Below are 23,989 nucleotides of genomic sequence, written 5' to 3'. Positions count from 1 at the left end.
AGCCGACCGCAAGCGAAGAAATGACTACCGCCCAGTCTTGAATGAAAAGAAGCACCAACAACATCCAGGAAATTGTTTAACTAGTCAACAAGTAATTCTGCATCTACTATGTCAACACTTTCTTAGGCCTGAAATGTTTCAAAGCACTTCTAAAGACCTTCCCTTGTCTGAGTATCCAACATCTATGTAAAGTTGGTAAAGTGGGTATTAGCCTCATACTAGGAATGAGAAAACCAGGGCAAGATTAAAACTCTGGCCTCCTGACTTCCTTTCCAAGAACTTTTCCATTCCAATAATTCTTATTCTTATAAAAGCATTATAAATGCTATATAAAAATATTTTACATTATAAACACTTGGAGGGAAAAATAACCACACTGAATGACCTGAGTACCCTAAAACCATCATTACTGTTTTGGTATGTCTTTTTATTTTCCTAGGTTTAAAAAAAATGCAATCAAATGCATACTGCATATTTAAAATTTTATAGTTTTGCTAGAACTTTGTCAGTTTGTATGGCTTTGGAGTAATTATATGGTTAGAATGAGATTCTAAGAACGCATACCTCTCGGAGGTGTTTGTTCTGCTGTGTCAAAGCAATCTCTCAATAGGGCAGAATGCAAGGAGAAACCAGACAAGGAAAACAGGACCCATGTGAAAAATTCTGTGGTCTTGGACTTGGAAGGGAGTTTATATTACCATTGTGTTCTGACTGAATTAGGAAAGTGAGATCTGCACAAATTAAGGGCTTGCTCTTTATCAAGTAGGTAGACAGTGTTTAGCTAGGACCAGACTCCAGTTTCTCACCCCTACCCAGGTGGTCTTACCCCTAGTAACTTCCCTATCCTAGTAGTACTAGGAGTGCAGGACTGTGCCACCATTTGCCATTCCCAAGTAAATCTACCAGGCCCACAGACTCTGGTGTTGGGAACACAGGACCTTTCCTCTTGAGTACAGCTGACAGAATCTAGATGAGCATGTAATCAAGGGCAGCCAATCCAAGGGTTGGCTGGAAACTTGCATGGCCTGGTATGGGAAGAGGAGCGGAGTCAGATCCCACACTTCAGAATCTGAAGGGAAAAAAGAATCAGAGTCACATGGTGTCACGGTACACAGAAACTTATGGGAGCCAAAAGGTACAGAAAAGATAGAATATGCGAACAGGTTAAATGGAAGCAAAAGATGGCAGGCAAAAAGCTGAGACATCAATCATGTGCTTCCATAGAACAGCACAGGTTTAACCCTCCATTTCTGGTTGGTCCTGTACACCTTTCTTGGTAGTTGCTGTACTGACGCCTTTGGTGTGTCAGCCTCTGTGCTAAGATTCTCACATTGGCTTCCTTTCCCTCTGAGCCTTAACACCTCTGAGACACAGATATCATTCTATTTTACAGATAAGGAAACTAGGCTCATGATGGTTAAGTAACATATGTTCTGATGATGCCAGGACCCGAATACAGGTCTGACTCACAGTCTATGCCCATTAAGCTATACTCACCCACGTGTGTCCTTAAGTTAACGTTCTGTGCACTCCCCCATCCTCCTCCCTCCTCCACTCCCTGCCAGTTTGACCTAACTTGAGGTCCTTTCACTTGTAAGAGCCTGACGCTTCCCTCTTCTAAGAATGTCTTGTATGTAGACTCTGTGAGAAGTGAGTGCTTCCGTTGTAGAGTGAACAGTATAGGGTCGAGGTATCCACCAAACATCTGATGATAAGGGTTCCTCATCTGTAAGCCATTATGGGAAAGACTGGCTTTTACTTATTGCTACTGATCAACCCTCAGACAGCTTTTTGTTGTCTAACAACAAAAAGGGAGGGGGAGGAGGGTGGCGGGATATGGGGAGGAGGGTGGCAGAGGACAGGGGTGTTTTGACTCTCCTCAGAGAAAATATGAGCACAAACTGGGTTCTCCATCCCATTTGGAGTGAATAAAGGAACTGAAACAATGAACATCTGTTATTCCCCAGTAAGCCAGAGGGTCTGGTTGAGATAGGCATGGTCACCTGGCTTTCTCCAAAATGCTCCAAAAAGAAGCCCAGTAGCCTCCAAGGAACTCTGCAATCCTTATTACTAATGATGAGAAAGTTATGTAAAGACTGCTCTAGCCAGAGCCTAGCTTTGGTGTTTCCAATATCAAATATCCAGCAAAAAGGATCAGAGACTTTTCTCACTTTCTAGACAAGCAATCAACTTCCATTTATTTTCACATCTGTGGCTGAAACAGAGGCTCATCTAATGGTGACAATGAAATACTTAGTAAGCAAAGAGTGAATCTGGTTATAGTCCATATCTCAATCTACTCCGAGGAGATATGCTTATTTGTGTTGTGTGACAGATGTCTTAGCCCAGGGGGCAGACTGATGAAGAGCACATTTCTGGGTTCTCCTGTCTTGTCTGGTCATGACAACGAATCCTCAGGTACTTCAACTGCAGTTAAATGGACAGTTTCTCTCAGGAACCCTCGATGGACAAAGTTTCTCCACACATTCAAACCTTCCCATTGGACTTAACTTTTCCACTGAGGGCATTTTATGGATCCACTCTTGAATCTTAAGCAAACAAAATCTAGAGCTGGCCTGGAGTTCTACCTTGTAGAGGATAGGTGGAGGGAAAGGAGACCAGAATGCACACTTGAAAACTCCTGGTGTGTTCTCCTGAGGATTAGGAGAACACCTACTTCCATCTCTCTGGCATGGCCCTGCCTGTTACCTTTCACTCAGATTCATGGCTCTTGCCTCATTGGTATTTGAACCGTGTTCACTTCTTGCTGAAGTTTGGGCTCCTGCTGGCTACAGTTCCTTGCGGAGAGGACCATGGGATCTATCTGCAGCATTTTAACACACAGGTCTCCTTCGTTAACAAGCTCTGTGTTCCCATTAAATCTTTGAGTAAAAAAAAGAATTTCTGATGTTATCTAGACCAACATCACACTTAATGTAGGAATCCCTTTCAAGCACACCCTGGCAAATGTTTAAATGCTACCAGAAAAGGGAGCTCATCACCTAAAGACAGTATTTTGATTCTTCTCCTTTTTAATTAGGAGACCAAGGTGTAAACCAGGTCTCACACTAAGTTTCAACCAAGTCAGCGGTGAAGCTGGAACCTTGACTTTGGGAGTCCCAGAACCCCCACATTTACCCATAGCATGGGTTTAGATTCTAGCTAGAAGGCTCTTAATCCCAATATGCCAGGGCTCTGTTCATCTGTTGTCTTGGTTTGTTCTGTACTGGGTTTTTTCATCACCTTCAGACTACAAATTACGGCAGCAGACTAGGTCTTACATACATTTCTGAGGTCTCCCGTGACCCCTGATATTGTGAATGTCACAGAGCAGATGTTCCATAAATGCAATCATCCTAAAGAGCAGCATGTTCAAACAGAGCTTTCCCAGGAGCAAAGCTAGCTAGGGTAACACATTTTCCTAGTGTGCTTAGGTAAAGCTAGGCTGGGTTAAGTGATAAGGAAAAAATGGGTCTCTCCTTTATCATTTCATCAAGAAAGTGTTCTAAGTACTTGCAGACCTTGTTTCCAGGCATCTTGGAATGATTCAGGGGGAAGAGAGTGTAGGAATAAACAGCCCTACTGCCCAAGACTTAGGGCAATCTCTATCTCCCACTACAGTCACCCAGCAAGAGTAAAACAGATTGAGCTCAGTCAAGTTTCAACAAGAATGTCTCTGCTTTGATTTGGGGGATCTTATTTGGCTTTGCTTGGATAGAAGCCAGAGATATGACAAAAGAAATGTATCACAAGTTTTATGATTTTGTTTTGTTTTGAATTTCTAGAGGCTCACTTTTTTCCTTTCACTAGCCTCATCTTGCAGATGAAAATCTGCAATCTGTAAAGGTCAAGGGTCTTATGTCCAACTGCAAAGCCACTGAGGAGTAGGACCATGCTCAGATGCTCTCCCCTGACTGAATATCCTCAATGAAAAGGACACATGGTAGCCAAGGTTCCTAAAAGCAGAACAAGCAGCAGGAGGCTGACCTTGTCTGTATGCTCAGGGATCTACAAAGTTCCTCAACCTGCCCCTTGCCAATTGGACAGTCAGAGGGGTGAACATACACGCTGATGGCTCAAGAAGGCTGCATTAGAGCACCATTGTCTCACTACTGAAGAAACGAAAGCTGAGATCCACTGGCAATTTCTGAAGCTCCATAACGCTTCTGGAAAGTGGTATGGTCTTTTCTGCTGAGGACTGTCAAGAATATGACACTAGGAATGGGAAAATCAGCCTATTGGCTTGAATGAAAATAAGCAAAAATTTGACGTGAATGACTCCTTGTTGAGAAACATAGTTCAGGCACAAATTTTAGGCTGTTCTGTCATTTCTCTGGGTTCTCTAGATTTTAAAGCTAGGGCTGAGAACACTGCTCCCACTTTTTTTAGCCAGGACCTCGGCAAATGTTCCTAGTGGTTTAAATGCCATTAAGAGCTTGAATTCTTCAAATCAAACTATTCTCCTTAAGAAGCTTTTAAAGTCAGACTTCTTGCTCCCCTAATATTAAACAAAATGTATTAGAATTAATCTAGGAAACCTAGGAAGGCAGTCTTGAGTTATCATTTTGGGAGAGGCAGAACATGAACACATGAGCAGACTTTAGCTCTTATCAGGGAGAAGCAGTACCACGGCCTGAGGCTCCAGCACTTTCTTCTAACAACCATCTTACCATCAAGGAATGAATGAGGTTCAATTAAACATCCCCAGGCCCCATGATGGGGTTCAAACTCTGGAGGCTCTTCCCATGCACCTGTCTCTACTTAGAGCATCAATCATTAACAACTTATCACCCTGTGATGGATTGACGGAGGCCAAATCTTGCTTTGCAACCTCTCTCTCTGCAACATTCTTATATAACTTCTGCTTAGGTAATACTTTTGTAAAGATTGGGATGCTGGGCTCCTTTCCAGGTCTCTCTGGGTTTCAAAATGTGGTGTTCTTGTGATGTTGCCAAGGTCCCAAATTCCAGCATGTCTCTAGTCAAGGGTATAAGTTCCCAAACTCATCGACGTGCCACACGGCGACTGCTGCAGGGGGTTGAGGGGCTCGTGGTCATAGATAACCGGAGAGCACAGATAACCATGAAACGAGCGAGGTTTACAAAACTCCTCCTCCGCTCCCTTCCCCATACCACTGATTGGCCTCTAGACCTTCGGTGTTAACAGGTAGGCCAGAGGTTTCGAGCCCCGTTAGAAGGGGCCCCGGGGGGTCAGGTGGCTGTCCGGAGTGGTTGCTGTCACCCCCGCAGCCTCCACTGTGGCCGGAGCGTAGGTGGTCCTTGAGTGTCTGTTTGTAGCGGAAGCTTCTGCCACAGTAGGCGCAGGGGTAGGGCCGCTCCCCCGTGTGGATGCGCTGGTGCTTCATGAGGTGGTGCTTGCGGATGAAGCTCTTGCCGCAGTGCGCACAGCTGAAGGGCCGCTCGCCCGTGTGCAGCCGCCGGTGGTTCAGCAGGTGCTCCTTGCGCATGAAGCTCTTGCTGCAGTCAGTGCACGGGTATGGCCGCTCGCCCGTGTGGATCATCTGGTGGCGGATCAGAGCTGAGTGGCCATTGAAGTCAATGCCGCACTGCGGGCAGGAGAAGGGCCGCTCCTGTGCATGCCCCCGCTGGTGGAGCAGGAGGCTGATTTTCAGGCTGAAGCTCCGGCCGCACTGGGCGCAGCGGAAGGGCCGCTCGCTGGCGTGAGCTCGCCGGTGGCTGCTGAGCCGGGCCTGGTCGGCGAAGCGCTTGGGGCAGTCAGGGCAGGGGAAAGGGCGCTCGGTGCTGTTATGCACCCGAAGGTGGTAGGTGAGTCTGGACGGGTGAGTGAAAGTTCTGGCGCAGTGTGGACAGGTGGGGGGCGTCTCGCTAGCATGGGGCTGGGAGCTGCTGCCCAGGTCGGCCTGCTGGGGGAAGTGTTTCGGGCACTGGGCACAGGGTAACGGGTTCTCACCCGTGTGGCTACACTGGTGGGTCAGCAGCATGTCTTGGCTGAGGCTCTTGCCACAGTGGTGGCATGAGAAGACCTGCTCCCCAGCTGGAGGTGGCAGGGGGTAGCTACCCAACTGAGTAAAAGTCACTTGTCCTTCAGAGGCTTCAGCCAGGTCGGCAGCCGGACGCCCGAAAGGTGCCATGGATGCAGAGGGCTGACCTTTGAAAGTCACATCTGAAAAAGTATCCTTTGCTGCTGGTGGTGGAGAAGAGAAGGTGACCGGAACCTCTGGGCACAAGGAGGCTCTGGCAAGGCTTTCAGCTTTGATGACAAGTTCTTCATCTGAAAGAAAGGACTCAGAGTCACACCTGTCAACAGCTGTCTCAGGGCAACTCCTAGTAATCCTACCCACGAGCTCTAGCAGACTGCTCTGAGCTCTTAATTGGCTCAGATAGGAAGCTCAGTGGAGGTCTGAGATAATCATCAAAGCATATACAGTCCCCGCGGCACATCATCAGAGAGCTCACTGCTGTGCCTCTTCAATGTTCCCTGTTCGGGAAAGGAGAAACCCTGCCATCAACCTTGCCAGCGCTACTTCCATTAGGTCTCTCCTCTGCTCCCGGACTTTGATTCTGTGGCCTTTTGTGACAGGGCCTAAAATTACACATTCATGTACTCCTATTCCTCTTCAGTCTGCTAGATGAATCCTTTCTGATAGCTCTCTTCACTTTCCCTGAAAATCAAGTCTGTGTTTCTGCCTCTGTGTCTCTGCTCATTCTGCACCTCCCTCTTTGCAGCCTGAACCCCTCTCTTGCCATCTTCCCAAATTATGCCCAACCTTATCACACGAGTCTTGTCAGGCTCAATTCTGGCTCCACAGTCTGCTGTGGGCCTTATCTAGACACCTAAGCTAAAACTGACATATGTATGTTCTCTAAACCCCTCATTTCCTTTATAGAAGTTGCCCATCCCACTCACCCTGGAGAGTTAACAGTAGGCATGCCCAGTACTGATGCATGTGTGCCCGATATAAATATCCCGAGGAGCAGAAATGGTTATTTTTTATTTCTGTTTCCTAGAGTCTAAAAGAACACAGGGAATAGAAGATGTTTAAAAACAGGTTGCATTGGGCAGCCCCGGTGGTGCAGCGGTTTAGCACCGCCTGCAGCCCAGGGCGTGATCCTGGAGACCCTGGATCGAGTCCCACGTCAGGCTCTCTGCGTGGAGCCTGCTTCTCCCTCTGCCTGTGTCTCTGCTACTCTCTCTCTTTCTGCATCTCTATGAATGAATAAATAAATAAAATCTTTAAAAAAAAATAGGTTGCATTAAGTCATATAAATGACTGGGTTCCTTCAGGCCTTAAGCGTCTCTTCTACAATTCAGATGGCAAAATATAGAAGGTGCTAAGGATTTTGGAAGGAAGCTCTTTGCTTCTTCTGCCACCACTGTTTGTCCTGAGGGAGAGCTCTTGTCAACATTCTCGCCTCTCCAAGGACACTCCTGTCACTACGGCTTGTCTCCTCCTATTTCTGTTCTGTCCTTTCTACATGATCCTCAAATGCTTCTGTCTGTCTCCATTCTTATGCTTTGAGCACCCTGTGCGCACTTATTTTTCCTCCTCTAACAAATCTACTTTGTCTTTACACGTAAAAAGAATGTGTTTTCTCACTTAAAAATTCATCCTTAGTTTGATTTCATTTTCTTTTTTTTTTTATTTCATTTTCATCTCTAACTTACTTGAGCATGTCTTTTCTCCCCTTTCCCCATTCTTCTTCCACTTCTTGCCTCTACATCCCCTCTCATCTGTCGCGTCCTCTGTGAGTCATGGCTTAAATGTGTGCTGGGTGTGAGCATCTCCCATTCCTCACTCACCAGCATAGGTGCCCTTGTGCATGTCACTGTCCTTGGTCTCCTGTGGGGCCCCAACCTGGGGCTCTTCCTCTTGTTTGATCCAAGACAGAATATCTGATGTTGAAATGCCAGGCTCTATTTGGGGGAAAAAAGAGAATGACCTTAAGGGCTTGACTCAGAAAGTGAAAATGATTGTGTTAGCTTGTTGAATAGTCTTGCCCAAATATTTCTAACTACAAAACCAAAACTGAACCAGTCTTAAAAAAAAAAAAAAAAAAAAGAAAAAGCATACCACATCTAGAGAACCAGTTCAAAATGAAGCCTAATTTATGTATTTTTATATGATATATTCTACTTGATTCACTGTTTACATTTTATTTAAATTTTTTCTTATTTTTAAAGATTTTATTTATTCATGAGACATAGAGAGAGAGGCAGAGACATAGGCAGAGGGAGAAGCAGACTCCTCACAGGGAGCCCGATTCGGGACTCAATCCCCAGACTGGGATCACACCCTGAGCCAAAGGCAGACGCTCAACTGCTGAGGCATCCCTCACTGTTTTCATTTTATTTTATTTTTATTTCATTTTTATTTTTTTAAGATTTATTTATTTATTTATGATAAACAGAGAGAGAGAGAGGCAGAGACACAGGCAGAGGGAGAAGCAGGCTCCATGCCGGGAGCCCGACGCGGGACTCGATCCCGGGACTCCAGGATCGTGCCCTGGGCCAAAGGCAGGCACCAAACTGCTGAACCTTCGTCCAGGGCATGATCCTGGAGTCCCGGGATGGAGTCCTGCGTCGGGCTCCTGGCATGGAGCCTGCTTCTCCCTCTGCCTGTGTCTCTGCCTCTCTCTCTCTGTCTCTCTCTCTCTCTCTATGTCTATCATGAATAAATAAATAAAATCTTTTTTTTTAATTTTTTATTTATGATAGTCACAGAGAGAGAGAGAGAGAGAGAGAGAGGCAGAGACACAGGCAGAGAGAGAAGCAGGCTCCATGCACCTGGAGCCCGATGTGGGATTCGATCCCGGGTCTCCAGGATCACGCCCTGGGCCAAAGGCAGGCGCCAAATCGCTGCACCACCCAGGGATCCCAATAAATAAAATCTTAAAAAAAAAATAAAACAGCTCATAGGTTTTATTTTGGAGAGGACAATGCCCTGACATAAATCTAGAATCAGCAGTGCCTTCCATTTTGTTAGCACTCTTACTTCCGAAATGTTTTTTTTTTTTTTTTTTTTTTTTAAAGATTTTATTTATTTATTCATGATAGTCACAGAGAGAGAGAGGCAGAGACACAGGCAGAGGGAGAAGCAGGCTCCATGCACCGGGAGCCCGATGTGGGATTCGATCCCGGGTCTCCAGGATCGCGCCCCGGGCCAAAGGCAGGCACCAAACCGCTGCGCCACCCAGGGATCCCCCGAAATGTTTTTACTTTCACAGCTTTTTAAATTTTTATTTTATTAATTTTTTTCATAGCTTTTTTTTAAATGAAATAATGAAGCAGGGAATATTTTCTCCATTTAGGTAGAGAGGGCCCTCAGAGGGTTAAATACATTGTCAGTAAGGAAATATTTATGGTAAAATGCCATATTATCAAATGTTTGCTTTAAAACATAGCAGGAGGGATCCCTGGGTGGCGCAGCGGTTTGGCGCCTGCCTTTGGCCCGGGGCACGATCCTGGAGACCCGGAATCGAATCCCACGTCAGGCTCCCGGTGCATGGAGCCTGCTTTTCCCTCTGTCTGTGTCTCTGCCTCTCTCTCTCACTATGTGCCTATCATAAATAAATAATTTAAATAAATAAATAAATAAATAAATAAATAAATAAATAAATAAAATAAAATAAAATAAAATAAAATAAAATAAAACAAAACATAGCAGGAAAAAAGCAGAAGAAACCAAGATTGACCAAAAAAGTTTTTCTTAGAGGTTAATTAAAAAACATAATCCCAGAAGTACAAAGTCAGGTCCATTTAAACACAGGTCGGACTCCTCAGAAATATACTTTTCAGGTTTCCGGGCTCTAAAAGATCATACTACTTCTGCCTATTAAAGGATACAGCTCATTGTTTCCTGAACCCCCAGGAGTGGGGAGAATAGTCTTTGTGAGTCCCTTAGGCCTGGAAGGGGGGGGGGTATTGTTCTAGAAAGAAAAAAGAACAGCCTCTAAAGGCTGTGCACATAACATGGCTCATTTGGTCAGCACAGAAACAGCTGTGTGTGCTAGCCCAGCCAAGGCTTAGATGGCCTTTTTTTTTGTGGCCTAAAGGGACAAGCTGACAAGCTGACAAGGTGCAGACAGTAAATTCTAACTATATTATTTCTCAAAAAAGCCTTGTAGGTAGGCTCTGGGTTTATGTGTAGCAAATAAGCAGAACTCACTGTTAGAGACCCCTGAAATCTGAAGGTGTGCCAGCAGAAATATGAGGTTGGAGAAGACTGAAGCCCAGAAGGTGGTCAGGTTATGCAGTGAGACTGGGAAGACACAGGCTTTAGCCTGTGGGGCAGGTTGCCTTTCCAACTCCCTAAACTACAGGATGAAATGTATTAAACATAGTCCTACTGTATCTTTCTTTTCCCTCATATTTTATACCCACACACATATATAAAGAGAAAAGCAGGGGGATCCCTGGGTGGCTCAGCAGTTCAGCACCTGCTTTTGGCCCAGGGCATGATCCTGGAAGATCCGGGATCGAGTCCCGCGTTGGGCTCTGGGCATGGAGCCTGCTTCTCCCACTGCCTGTGTCTCTGCCTCTCTCTCTCTTTCTCTCTCTATGCCTATCATGAATGAATAAAAAAAATCTTAAAAAAAAATAAATAAAGAGAAAAGCAGGTGGAGACAGACTGGGTTTAAGGAGATATCCAGAGGATGAACTTTCTATTCATCAAAACTATAAGACTTTTATTTATTTATTTTTTAAAGATTTTATTTATTTATTCATGAGAGACACAGGCAGAGGGAGAAGCAAGCTCCATGCAGGGGAGCCCAATGCGGGACCGATCCCAGGACCCCAGGATCACACCCCGGGCTCAAGGCAGGTGCTAAACCGCTAAGCCACCCAGGAATCCTCACTATAAGACTTAAAATACTTAATTGCCCCTCTTCATCAATTTCCTGAAGGAGTTAGTGCTCTAGAAACCTCCAAGTGTCATTCAAGTGATTTTGACTTTTTTTTTTTTTGGTTTATCATTAAGAAGCCAAAGCATGTTTCAGTCCATTGCTCAAATTGTCCCTTCTTTGGCCAGCAGGAGCTTCTTCAGAGAAGTTCTATGTCTTTTCACATCATCAAAATCTAGTTTCCTTTATTTCTGGTGTGACTGACTATCCCAGGTTCATCTTGTACATTTTTTTTTTTTAAGATTTTATTCATTCATTCATGAAAGACAGAGAGAGGCAGAGACACAGCCAGAGGGAGAAGCAGGCTCCATGCAAGGAGCCTGACACGAGACTTGATCCTGGGACTCCAGGATCATGCCCTGGGCCGAAGGCAGGCGCCAAACTGCTGAGCCACCCAGGGATCCCCATCTTGTACATTTCCTGTTCCATGCATACAATCACTGATCTGAGAAATGGAATTTAGAGACTGCAATCTGGATGATAAGGATGCCAACTGCTCATAGGTTGTTGTTGCTTCTACCTCTTTTCCATGGACAGGGCTATTAAAATACATACCTTTTAGAAAAAGTATCATGACTTTATACTAATATTTACGATTCATATTTAAGATTACAGGGTTTTAATTAAATCCTTTGATGTTATAGTTGTATCTTTTCTTCCTTACCGTAACAAGTTTGGTTCCTGATGACATTAATATAATTTTTTTTAAAGGATTTTATTTATTTATTCACGAGAGACCAAGAAAGAGAGAGGCAGAGACACAGGCAGAGGGAGAAGCAGGCTCCATGCAGGGAACCCGATGTGGGACTCAATCCCTGGACTCCAGGATCACACCCTGGGCCAAAGGCGACGCTAATCCACTGAGCCACCCAGGCTGCCCGACATTAATATAGCTTTATTTGAATACTTGTGTCAAAATAATACCAATATTATAAACAAAAATATGAACTCAATCTAAGATTATTTTGTGCTTCTTTTAGGCTTAAGGATATATCCTCTCTAGGGATATATAGTTAAAATACTTCCTCTAGGAAAAAAAAAAAAAAAACTTCCTCTAGGGATATATACTTAAAATATTATGTTTTAGTCACTTGGAAGAAATCTATGTATTTATGTTACACACATATATACAGTTTAATTATTTCAGCCTGATATTTTTTTATTTATTAAAGATTTATTTATTTATTCATGAGAGACACAGAGAGAGACAGAGGCAGAAACACAGGCAGAGGGAGAAGCAGGCTCCATGAAGGGAGCCTGACATGGGACTCGATCCCTGATCCCAGGATTATGCCCTGAGCCTAAGGCAGACACTCAACCATTGAGCCGCCCAGACATCACTGATTTTTTTTTTTTTTTAAGATTTTATTTATTCATGAGAGACACACAGAGAGAGGCAGAGACATAGGTAGAGGTAGAAGCAGGCTCCACGCAGGAGGCCCAATGTGGGACTTGATCCCGGGACTTTAGGATCACGCCCTAAGCCAAAGGCAGACACCCAACTGCTGAGCCACCCAGGCATCCCGGTTTTTGTGTTAATCTTTCATTGTTTCTTTGTGAAAATACAAGCGAATATATATACATCTTCACTTTTATCCCTCTTTATATGGCATACTACTCAAACTGTTCTGGACTCCAATTTTTTACTTGACAATATATTCTGGGCATCTGCATATAACAGTATACAGAGATCTTTCTTTCTTTTTTTTTTTTTACAGAGATCTTTCTCATTCCTTTTTATAGCTGTACTATGTAGCGGTACCATTGTTTATTCAAGAGTGCCCTATTGATGGGAATTTGGATTCTTTCCAATCTTTTGTTACATTAATCAGCAGCCAATCATAAAAGCTATGGAAGGGTAAAAAAAAAAAAACCCAGTTCTCCAGAAATGTAAGCGGCTGTTGGTATTAGAACCCACTGGCTAAGTATATCTTCACTGAACTTGGGAAATCCCAGGAAGCTAACCCCATCATTAATAATGATGCTGCTAAAAAAAAAAAAAAAAGTTCCTAAAAGTGCTAAAAGTTCCTATGGTCATTTAACTAGATTAGTGTAACTAAGGAAATTTTGATTTTATTAAGTAACTGGGTGTTGGCACTGTCATAGAACACACAGAATATTGTAGTGTCTACTATAATTTGGTGGGAGTGGTGGCAGTACAGCCTGAGGACCTTTTGGATGTGAAATGAAAGGAGCAGGAGAACTTGAATACTGTGATGGCCTGATAGAGATACCTGCATGGTGACTATATGGCAACTGCTGGCCAGGCCACCACAACAGCTCCAAAAGCACATTCTTCACAGGCCTAAGAAATCCCAACAGTGGATACTTAAACATAGAATAAAAGTAAAATTATGGGTTCATGCCGGCAGCAGGCTTTGGAAAATGCCAGAGGACAGGGAAAAACTGAATACTAGTCAAGTAGGAGGAAATGGAAAAATGCTGAGGTTCTAAGTTTGAGAGGAAGTTAAAAATAGAAAAGCTGAGGGGCGCCTGGGTGGCTCAGTGGGTTTCGACTCTTGGTTTTGGCTCAGGTCATGACCTCAGGGTCATGAGATAAAGCCTCCTGTAGGAGGGTCTATGCTCAGTGGGGAGTCTGCTTGAGATTCTCTCCCTCTCCCTCTGCCCCTACCCCTGCTCTAGCTCTCTCTCTAAAATAAGTAAAAATCTTAAAAAAAAAAAAAAAAAAAAAAGAGGGCAGCCCTAGTGGTGCAGCAGTTTAGTGCCGCCTGCAGAACTAGGGCGTGATCCTGGAGACCTTGGATCGAGTCCCACGTCAGGCTCTCTGTATGATACCTGCTTCTCCCTCTGCCTGTGTCTCTGCCTCTCTCTCCCTCTCTATGAATAAATAAATAAAATCTTAAAAAAAAAATAGAAAAACTGATCACAATATAAAAATTTAATGTCTACACTGGTTGAATGTTAGTTTAACCATGAGGAAATCTGATTTTTGTGTTTATTTTTTAAAATTTTTTTAAAGATTTTATTTATTTATTTATTCATGAGAGACCCAGAAAGAGAGGCAGAGATACAGACAGAGGGAGAAGCAGGCTCCATGCAGGGAGCCTGACATGGGACTCGATCCTGGAACTCCAGGATCATGCCCTGGGCCGAAGGCAGACACTCAACCGCTGAGCCACCCGGGCGTCCCTATGTGTGTGTTTTAAACAGGGTAAGGACTCATGCTGTCTGAAAAGAAGCTGGAACCTTGAGGTTCTGAGATATGTATAAAGGTATTATAAACGAAGTTAAAATGGTCCTGAGATTGGACTTTTTTTTTTTTTTTAATTTATGATAGAGAGAGAGAGAGAGAGAGAGAGAGAGAGAGAGGCAGAGACACAGGCAGAAGGAGAAGCAGGCTCCATGCACCGGGAGAGCCCGACGTGGGATTTGATCCCAGGTCTCCAGGATCGTGCCCTGGGCCAAAGGCAGGCGCCAAACCGCTGCGCCACCCAGGGATCCCTGAGATTGGACTTTTTAAGCAGACAACAAACAATACCTGAGAAATGAAACAATCATTGGTAAAAATATAAAAATTTTTTTTGAAATTTTCTTTAAACCAAGTTAAAATGGTCCTGAGATTGGACTTTTTGAGCAGACAACAAACAATACCTAAGACATGAAACAACCATTGGTAAAAATATAAAAACTTTTTTTGAAATTTTCTGTGAAATAGGTGTGGGATCGAAAGGTTGCCAGGTGACTGACTGTGTTAAGTACTTGTGTAGTAAGTTAAAACCTTAAAGTTTGGGCAGCCCCGGTGGCGCAGCGGTTTAGCACCGTCTGCAGCCCAGGGCGTGAACCTGGAGACCGGGAATCAAGTCCCACGTCAGGCTCCCTGCATGAGGCCTGCTTCTCCCTCTGCCTGTGTCTCTGCCTCTCTCTCTCTCTGTGTCTCTCATGAATAAATAAAAAATAAAATCTTAAAAAAAAAAAAAACCTTAAAGTTTTATCATTCCCAGGATGATTCTTGTTCTCACATAGGATAAACTAAAATAAAAGGGTTATCGCATTGCCTTAATCACATGTTTGTTTGTTTTTTTTGTTTGTTTGTTTTTTTAAATCACATGCTCTTAATCACTGATTTAGTTTAGGAAAAGATGGCTTTGCTGGACTAGAGAAAACAGGTGCAGACAGGGCATCATGGAAATGCACCTTAAACAATGACCATGAAGTCTCCCTGGGACTGCAAGATTTAGAAATGAATCTGCTTTGTTTTGGAGTCTTCTACAATCTTGGTTTGAATTCATGGCTTCTGAACCAGAAGAAGGGCAAAGATAATGGACTTTCAGTAATTATTCCATTTGAACTTCCAGGGTCTAATTTTTCTCCAAAGAATTCTAAAAACTTGGGAGATCAATATTCAAACCATTAGTGACCAAATAGTGGCTGCACACACATAGCTGGTCTGTACTTGGCCCTAGTGATACAATTAAAGAAGAACTACAGAAAATCTCAAGATTATATTTTTGTCTTCTCTCATTCACTGCTATTCTCCACTAATTTTTTTTTATTCTCCACTAATTGTATGCAATTTTACCCAAGACAGTGGGCATCAATGACTATTCCCTCAAGAGATATGATAATTTCTCTTTTCCTTCATCGGATTCAGATGATGGTGATAAAGACAGAATGTAAAATTAATTCCCAGATATCTGGACATAAAAAGGAAGGGGTGTCCCATGGTACAGTTACCATCCTCAAATCCACTCTACCCATTCAAACTATGTATTTAATTAAAATGCACAGCTCTTCTAAAGCTCTAAAATGAAATACAATAATAAATTACCGGCTTTATAAGAAATATGGATAAAATCCAATGGTACTTTAGAAAATTAAGGTTTCTAAAAGTACATCAATATTCCAATATAAACACACAGGGGCCTAAGAACAAATTACATGGTATACGAAAATTGACTTTTGAAAATATGATGTTGTTTTAGAGAAGTGAAGCTGCTTGCTGAAAAGTGAAGAAAATAAAAAGAGAGAGAGATTCTTTGGGGTAAAGCTAAAAAAAAGAACCCTAAATGGAGAATAATCTATCGAAAAGATATATTTTATTATATAGATCAGTAAAGTGGCCTAAAATGAGTACCTCTGCCTAATATTTGTGTGGAACAATCTGTTTTGGCCTCTAATAACCAGACAGTTTATTATTCTCCATTGAAAGGAATAAGGATTTTTTCATGTGTCTGAGGGTAAAGAAAATCTAAGATAGGTAGTCTGAGACCACCTATTCCCAGAAGGACTGCCTGTGAGCTTTCTCTCTCTCTCTCTTTTTTTTTTTAGGTTTTATTTATTTATTTATTCTGAGAGACACAGGGAGAGAGAGGCAGAGACACAAGCAGAGGGAGAAGCAAGCTCCATGCAGGGAGCCCAACGCGGGACTCGATCCCGGGTCTCCAGGATCAGACCCTGGACTGAAGGCGGTGCTAAACCGCTGAGCCACCCAGGCTGCCTGCCTGTAAGCTTTCTATCCCTCTGTTGATAGAAAAATTCCCCTAAATGTCAGGACTGCTTCACCAGACCTAAACTGTGCAGTGCAGTTTATGCTGAACATCTGTCTTCCTTCCGGGAGTCCAGAATTTCGGTATTTGTGAGGCAAAGGATGGCTATGTGACCAGCTCACAGTGAAACCCCTGGATGCTAAGTCTTTCATGAGCTTCCCTGGGAGACAACACTCTGCACATATCACAACTCACTGCTGGAGGAACGGCATGTGTCTTGCGAGACTGTACTGTAAAAGGATTAGGGAAGGTTATCCAGACTTTGCCTGTGCGACTTTTATCTTTGCTAGTTTGGCTCTGTGTCCTTTTGCTGTAATAAACCTTAACCCTAAGCATAACTTTATCTTGAATGTTGTGTGTCCTTCTAGTGAAGGACCACATGTGGAGGTGGCCTTTGGGACCCCCAGCACAGCCTAGAGCGCGCACACGCGTACACACATACACACACACACACACACACACTCACTTTTAAGATTTTATTTATTTGAGAGACAGAAAGCAAGAGACAGAACAGGAAGGGAGGGAGAGGAGACACAGGCTCCCTGTTGAGCCAGAGCTCAACTTGGGCTTGATCCCAGGATCCTGAGATCATGACCTAATAAGCCAAAGTCAGACACTTAACCAACTGAGCCACCCAGGTGCCCGTGGAGCATATTTTAAAAGAAAATAAGTACTGAGGGACTCCTGTATGGCACAGTCCATTTAGTGTCCAATTCTTGATTTTGGCTCAGGTGGTGATCTCAGGGAGGTGAGACTGCACCTTGTGTTGGGCTCTGTGCTCAGTGGGGAATCTGCCTGAGATTCTCTCTTTCCTTCTCCTACCCCTGCCCCCACCTCCTATCCTCGCACACTGTCTCTCAAATAAATAAATCTTTTAAAAAAAGAAATAAAATAGGAGTCCCTAGGTGGCTCAGTTGGTTAACTGTCTGACTCTTGATTTTGGCTCAGGTCATAATCTTGGAGTTGTGGGATCAAGTCCCACATCAGGCTCCTTCCTCAGCGCAAGGTCTGCTGTCCCTCTCCCTCTGTTCCTCCTCCTGCTGTCTCCCTCTCTCTCAAATAAGTATATAAAATCTTTTTAAAAATGCTATATATTGATTAGTCCAAATCATTTGAATCCTATCCTCAAGTTCTAGTAAATATCTAGGCTGATAATGAGCCATGTAAACTAAAACTACACAGAATCAACCCAGAGCATTAAAGAAATTCAGTGCTTACACTGCTTGTTTTAATTTTATATTATATTATATTATATTATATTATATTATATTATATTAACATATATTAACATATTTGGGAGCAGCCCCAGTGGCTTAGCGTTTTAGTGCCGCCTTCAGCCCAGGGTGTCTCTGCCTCTCTCTCTCATGAATAAATAAATAAATAAAATCTTAAAAACAAACAAACAAACAAACAAAAAAAGCCATATGTGGTTGACCAACCACAAAGGGAGTCTTAAAAGCCACAGTAAAAAAAATAAATAAATAAAAAATAAAAAATAAAAAAATAAAAAAATAAAAAAAAGTAAAAGAAAAAAGCCACAGTAAAACTGAACTGTCAAGATGGCAGCTAAATGAAACTTTCATATGTCAAACAAAAACAAGTTACATCTCTGCCATTTGTCCCCCCAAATAAAATGACACACTGATTTATATTAGCTGAAAACTATGTCAGATAACTAATTGTTTTTTTTTTCAGATAACTAATTGTAAACCAAGGAGTAATTTCTAATAATTACTATAATCAAGTCACCTATCTTTGTGATATGATTTTAGATTATTTATATCTATGATATAAAAGTTAATCAAATTATTATTATTATTTTTAAAAGATTTTATTTAGTCATGAGAGTCACAGAGAGAGAGGCCGAGACATCGACAGAAGGAGAAGCAGGTCCCATGCAGGGGCCTGATGTGGGACTCGATCCCGGGACTCTAGGATCATGCCCTGAGCCAAAGGCAGATACTCAACTGCTGAGCCACCCAGGCGTCCCAAAGTTAATCAAATTAAACCTGTTATACTGCTTCATACAATCACCCACATTCTTTTTTTTTTTTTTTTTTTAAGATTTGTTTATTTATTCATGAGAGACACAGGGAGAGAGAGAGGCACAGACACAGGCAGAGAAGCAGGCTCCATGCAGGGAGCCTGATGTGGGACTTTATCCCAGGTCTCCAGGATCACACCCTGGGTTGAAGGTGGCGCTAAACCACTGAGCCACCTGGACTGCCCTCACCCACACATTCTTAAAATATGTTTAGGGGTGCCTGGGTCGCTCAGTCAGTTAAGTGCTTGCCTTCAGCTCAGGTCATAAAGTTTTGAGCTAGAGCCCCACGTTGGGCTCCCTAGTCAGAAGGGAGTCTGCTTGTCCTCTCTCTCCCTCTGTCTGCCCCTGCCCCTCCCCCTCTGCTTATGCTCTGTCTCTTGCTTTCTTTCTCTCAAATAAATAAAACTTTTAAAAAATTATCTTTTTAAAAAATATATTTTATTTATTTATTCATGAGAGCCATAGAGAGAAAGGCAGAGACACAAGCAGAGGGAGAAGCAGGCTCCATGCAGAGAGCCCGATGTGGGACTTGATCCTGGGTCTCCAGGATCATGCCATGGGCTGAAGGTGGCACTAAACCGCTGAGCCACCCGGGCTGCCCTAAAAAATTATCTTTAAAAAATAATATGTTTGGCAGACACATGCATTCTTTGTAAGTCAGGGAATGTTAAGATCTGAGCAGTTCATTGTATGTTCAATTGACCTAAAAAGAAAAAATATTAAACTCTAGGTTAACGATATTCATATGGAACTATTTATAGGGAAGTATATTAATGTCTTGATTTGGAAATGAACTGAAAATAGGATGGATTCACAGGGATTCAGAGATGGATAAATACATGATAACGAAGTAGAGTAAAATATTAGTGGTAGAATTTAGGTGGTTAGGTATCTAGGTGTTCATTGCAAAATTATTCCAACTTTTCTGTTTGGAAATTTTCATAATACATGTTAGAAGAAAAACGACAGTGTTTGGGAGAGGGGATGGGTTGTAAGAAAAGTTTATCTAATAGAGCTGTCTGAAGGATGAACTTTCTGTGAGCTTTCTATCCAGCAAAGAACAAAATGATGAGCTTTTTCTGATAGCAGAAGGAAGACTTGAGAGAAACAGTACAACGAGACTTGGGTGAGCAGTGTTTCCCACACAATATCAAGTAGCTACCAACCAAATAAACTAAAGAGAGGTCATTAATGATAGTTGGCTCCCAAACCAGGCAAAGTCCACTTTGCCCAGGTAGGCATCACTGGGCTCTGCTTGGTTAAGTGTGTCTCTGAGGAACCAATGCCCCCAGCATTTCTTTTTTAAGATTTTATTTATTTATTCATGAGAGAGAGAGAGAGAGACAGAGACAAAGACAGAGACACAGGCAGAGGGAGAAGCAGGCTCCATGCAGGGAGCCTGACATGGGACTTGACCCCGGGTCTCCAGGATCACGCCCTGGGGTGAAGGTGGCCCTAAACCACTGAGCCACTCAGGCTGCCCTACCCCCAGCATTTCTGAACAGCAGTGTGTGTATTCACTGAAGCCACTTCCCCCCATATGAGCATAACTGCTTTCCCTGCCATCTAAGGACATGTTTATCTTACTAAATAATTAAATCTCAAAACTTTTGTCATGGAATATCATTAATAGCCCTCAGATGCATGGTACTGATGGAAGAAGGTAAAGGACCAGCAATCTCTAAGTACTCTCTCCTATTTAAATGTTTGAGGATCCATTCAGTCTAGCTGCTTTAGCATGGAGAAGCTCTAGGAGTCTCAAGCCCTGCTTACTCAGTTCTGAGCCACTGTCTCTGACCAGGAAAGGGAGATAGCCAGTGGATAATTTCTTCTGCTACTTACCTTCACTGGGGTCTGTGGGAATCTCACTTTCCTCTGGTCCTGCCTGGTCCTCTGTAGTATGTTCTCTTTCTGGCTGAATCTGAGATAAGACATCAGGTTGATTCATGGCATAATCTAGGAGAGGAAGAAAGCGAAGAGGGTATGACAAAGAGATCAATGAAGATGACAACTAATTAACTGCCATTAAGGCTGAACTGTAGGTTTTAAGGTTCATGGTCCCAGAGGATTTCTATCAGCATCTTTATCACTTTGCCCCAACCATTCACTTCCTGTGTGGATAATATCTATCTGGAAAGCATGTAAGAGGAGAGGTAATGTGTGGGAATGGCATGTGTGCTACTGTAGCACTGCCCGCCTGCTACTTTCACTGAGTAACAGTAACAGTGTGCTTCAAGGGCGAGAGCAAGACCCTTTCAAAGTGAAGGATACCCACAGAAACCATCCCGCTGGCACACCCAGAACCCTGAGCTGTGTTCTCTGTCCTGCAAATTGGCAGAAGGAGAGATGATGATTTCCCATTTAGCAAGAGTGAACTGGAAATCTTTGCTCGTGACCAGAATGTGAAGTGATGATAGAGTAAAAATGAGGACTTCTGGTGGACAGGGGACTGTTCAAAGCCCCCTTGGAGCTGCGGTCACCCCTTGGAGCAATCAAAGAAAGGTGACAGCTTAGCCTCACCCATGGAGATGAGAGACTCGTAGTTGCCCTTCATGATATTCTTGTAAAGTTCTTTTTGCCATTCTTCCAATTTTTCCCACTCCGGAGTGGAAAAGTAGATGGAGATATCATCAAATGTCACAGGCACCTGAAATTATAATCACACTGGGGTTAGTCCCTCCTGCTACAACTCAGGCATTCAGTAAATCTTACTGAGAGCCTACTTGTCATAAAAAAAAAAAACTGTGTAAGTTGCTGGGAGGATACAGAAAAAACTTAAGGCACAGATCCAACCTCCAGGAGTTGAAGATGTTTTCAAAGAGAAAGGCAATCAACTTTAGGGCTACGAGTTTTGGGAGGTTAGAGAATATTACTTATAAACAAACAGTCCCGCATAGAGACAGGCACAAATGCAAAGCAGTACTTAATTCATGTAATACAAATATTCCGAATATCCATTCAGTACAAGGCTTATCCTAATTGCCAAGATTATTTTTAAAAATGGTTTCTGCCCAGAATAAGCATATGATTATATTCAAAATGAGACATGGACAACAAATTTTGGATATTGAGTTGTAATGGGGCTAGGATGAAATCTAGAAGAGGTAGGGCTCTGGATAGTCCTAAAAGACAGGCAGGTTATAAACAGGCCTGATGGGAATGGGAAAATACGTGGAAGGCATGGAAGACTGGACAGTACTTTCAGAGGACAATTATGAAGCCTGCCTAATTGGAGTTTAGGCTTCATATAGGGAACAGTCATATGCAGAACAGAATCCCCTTGCTCTCTGGCATTATTCTGTCTAAAGCTCAGTACTTTTCCCAGGGCAAAAACTGGAAGGTTCTTCTGTAAAGAAATACAAGAATTGCCTCCCCAGGAACCTAGCATAAAGCTCTCCTCATCCTGGTGTTTAGCTGTTCATCACCATAAGGCTAGTTCACCCTCCTATCACTGGTCAGTTTTCTACAGTTCAACTTTTTTTTTTTTTTTTTTTAAGATTTATTTGTTCATGAGAAACACAGAGAGAGAGAGAGCAAGAGAAGCAGAGGGAGAAGCAGGCTTCATGCATGGAGCCTGACGCGGGACTCAATCCTGGGTCTCCAGGATCAGGCCCTGGACTGAAGGCGGCGCTAAACCGCTGAGCCACCTGGGCTGCCCTACAGTTCAACTCTTAAACACGAGCTAAGCACTATCAAGGACCAGTTAGAAAAGCCTGCCGCATGAATAAGAAAGACTAAAATAAGGGAAGAAACTGTGGAAAAAACAGAAATACCTTGGATTTTGAAAAACAAAACATACCATCATCACTTCCTAATTAGTACCCCCACAAAAATTTGAGAGATATTACACCATCCATAAAATAAAACAAGATTCTATGAAGAAAAGAAAATCAGAGAACAAGAAAGACTCTTGGAAACTACTATACAAGAAAGACTCTTGAGTATACTACTATACTCACACTTCTTCCCAAAAATTAAAAAATTCAATAAGAAGAATACCCACTTGTTTTCATAAACTTAACATACCATTAAGAATCAAAGGTCTATACGATACTATGAGGCAACTGGCTTTATTTTCCAATTGCTTCATTTGTGGAATTTCTTTTTCCCTCCAACTAGGAACTTTGTTTGTTCTTAGGGGCCAGAGCTATAAATTACTCATTTTACATTTTGCTCAGCATCTAAAGTCATGGTGGGGGCAAGTGTAGGCTCTCAACAGCATATTTTCATCTAATGTCACTACACAAGAGATTTGTGATATGTTACAACAGAAACACATATGATACAATAATGACAAAAATAAAGGATCAGGATGGGTTTCTGGTTCAAGAATAGGAACTAAAGCACATATATATTTCTCTTTCCTCCCAGAGCTCTACTGAAATGACTATAAATAAGATCAGCAAGGACTAGAGAGGAGGGGCAAGATGGCGGAAAAGTAGGGTCCCCAAATCACCTGTCCCCACCAAATAACCTAGATAACCTTCAAATCATCCTGAAAATCTACGAATTCAGCCTGAGATTTAAAGAGAGAACAGCTGGAATGCTACAGTGAGAAGAGTTTGCGCTTCTATCAAGGTAGGAAGACGGGGAAAAAGAAATAAAGGAACAAAAAGCATCCAAGGGGGAGGGGCCCCGCGAGGAGCCGGGCTAAGGCCAGGGGAGAGTCCCCAGGACAGGAGAGCCCCGGCCCAGAGAAGCAGGAGCTGCACCAATCTCCCCGAGTGGAAAGGCGCCCGCAGGGAGTTAGAGCAGGACCCCAGGAGGGCGGGGATGCCCTCAGGCTCCCTGGGACACTAACAGACACCTGCGCCCCAGGAGAGTGCGCCGAGCTCCCTAAGGGCTGCAGCGCGCACACGGCGGGGACCGGAGCAGCTGGGGAGGCTCGGGCGGCGGCTCCGCGGAGGGGGCTGCGCGGCGGGAGCGGGAATCCAACAGCGCTGGCCCCGGAGCACAGGGCGCCGGGACACAGCCCAGGATCCGGCCTCCCCCCGGGACAGGCAGAGGCCAGGAGGGCCCAGGACAGCAAGGACGCTCCTGCCCCAGCTGAGCAGATCATCGGCCCCGCCCTGGAGCCTCCAGGCCCTGCAGACGGAGAGCTCTGGAGTTACTGTGGGAGCTGAATCCAGGTTTCCAGAGCTGGCCCCGCCACTGGGGTTGTTCCTCCAGGGGCCTCACGGGGTAAACAACCCCCACTGAGCCCTGCACCAGGCAGGGGCAGAGCAGCTCCCCCAAGTGCTAACACCTGAAAATCAGCACAACAGGCCCCACCCCCAGAAGACCAGCTAGAAGGACAAATTCCAGGGGAAGTCAAGGGACTTAAAGTATACAGAAACAGAAGATACTCCCCTGTGTTTTATTTTATTTTTTCTTTTTGATTTCTGATTGCTTCCCCTATCCTTTTTTTCCCTTTCTTTTTCTTTCTCTTTTTTCCTTTTTTTCTTCCTTTTTTCTTTTTTCTTTCCTTCTTTCTCTCCTCTTTCTCCTTTTCCCAATACAACTTGTTTTTGGCTACTCTGCACTGAGCAAAATGACTAGAAGAAAAACCTTACCTC

General features: G+C 43.4%; 1 protein-coding gene across 1 annotated transcript in view; it reads right to left on the bottom strand.

The window, feature by feature from the left end:
* Nucleotides 1–2,167: 2,167 nt before the first annotated feature.
* The window catches only part of ZNF398 (zinc finger protein 398), a 37,567-nt gene continuing 15,745 nt past the window's right edge, over nucleotides 2,168–23,989 (bottom strand). Inside the window, exons 3-6 of the mRNA XM_038559616.1 lie at nucleotides 20,955–21,081; nucleotides 20,277–20,390; nucleotides 7,783–7,896; nucleotides 2,168–6,252 (exon numbers count right to left, since the gene is read on the bottom strand). Coding sequence (XP_038415544.1) covers nucleotides 5,099–6,252; nucleotides 7,783–7,896; nucleotides 20,277–20,390; nucleotides 20,955–21,081 — 1,509 coding nt within the window. The 3' untranslated portion in view covers nucleotides 2,168–5,098. The remainder of the gene's footprint in view (nucleotides 6,253–7,782; nucleotides 7,897–20,276; nucleotides 20,391–20,954; nucleotides 21,082–23,989) is intronic.

Source organism: Canis lupus, chromosome 16 (genome assembly GCF_011100685.1).
Source record: "Canis lupus familiaris isolate Mischka breed German Shepherd chromosome 16, alternate assembly UU_Cfam_GSD_1.0, whole genome shotgun sequence".
NCBI classification, from domain to species: domain Eukaryota; kingdom Metazoa; phylum Chordata; class Mammalia; order Carnivora; family Canidae; genus Canis; species Canis lupus.
Note: the sequence above shows the minus strand (reverse complement) of the source record. Positions and strands in the feature narration are given on the sequence as shown.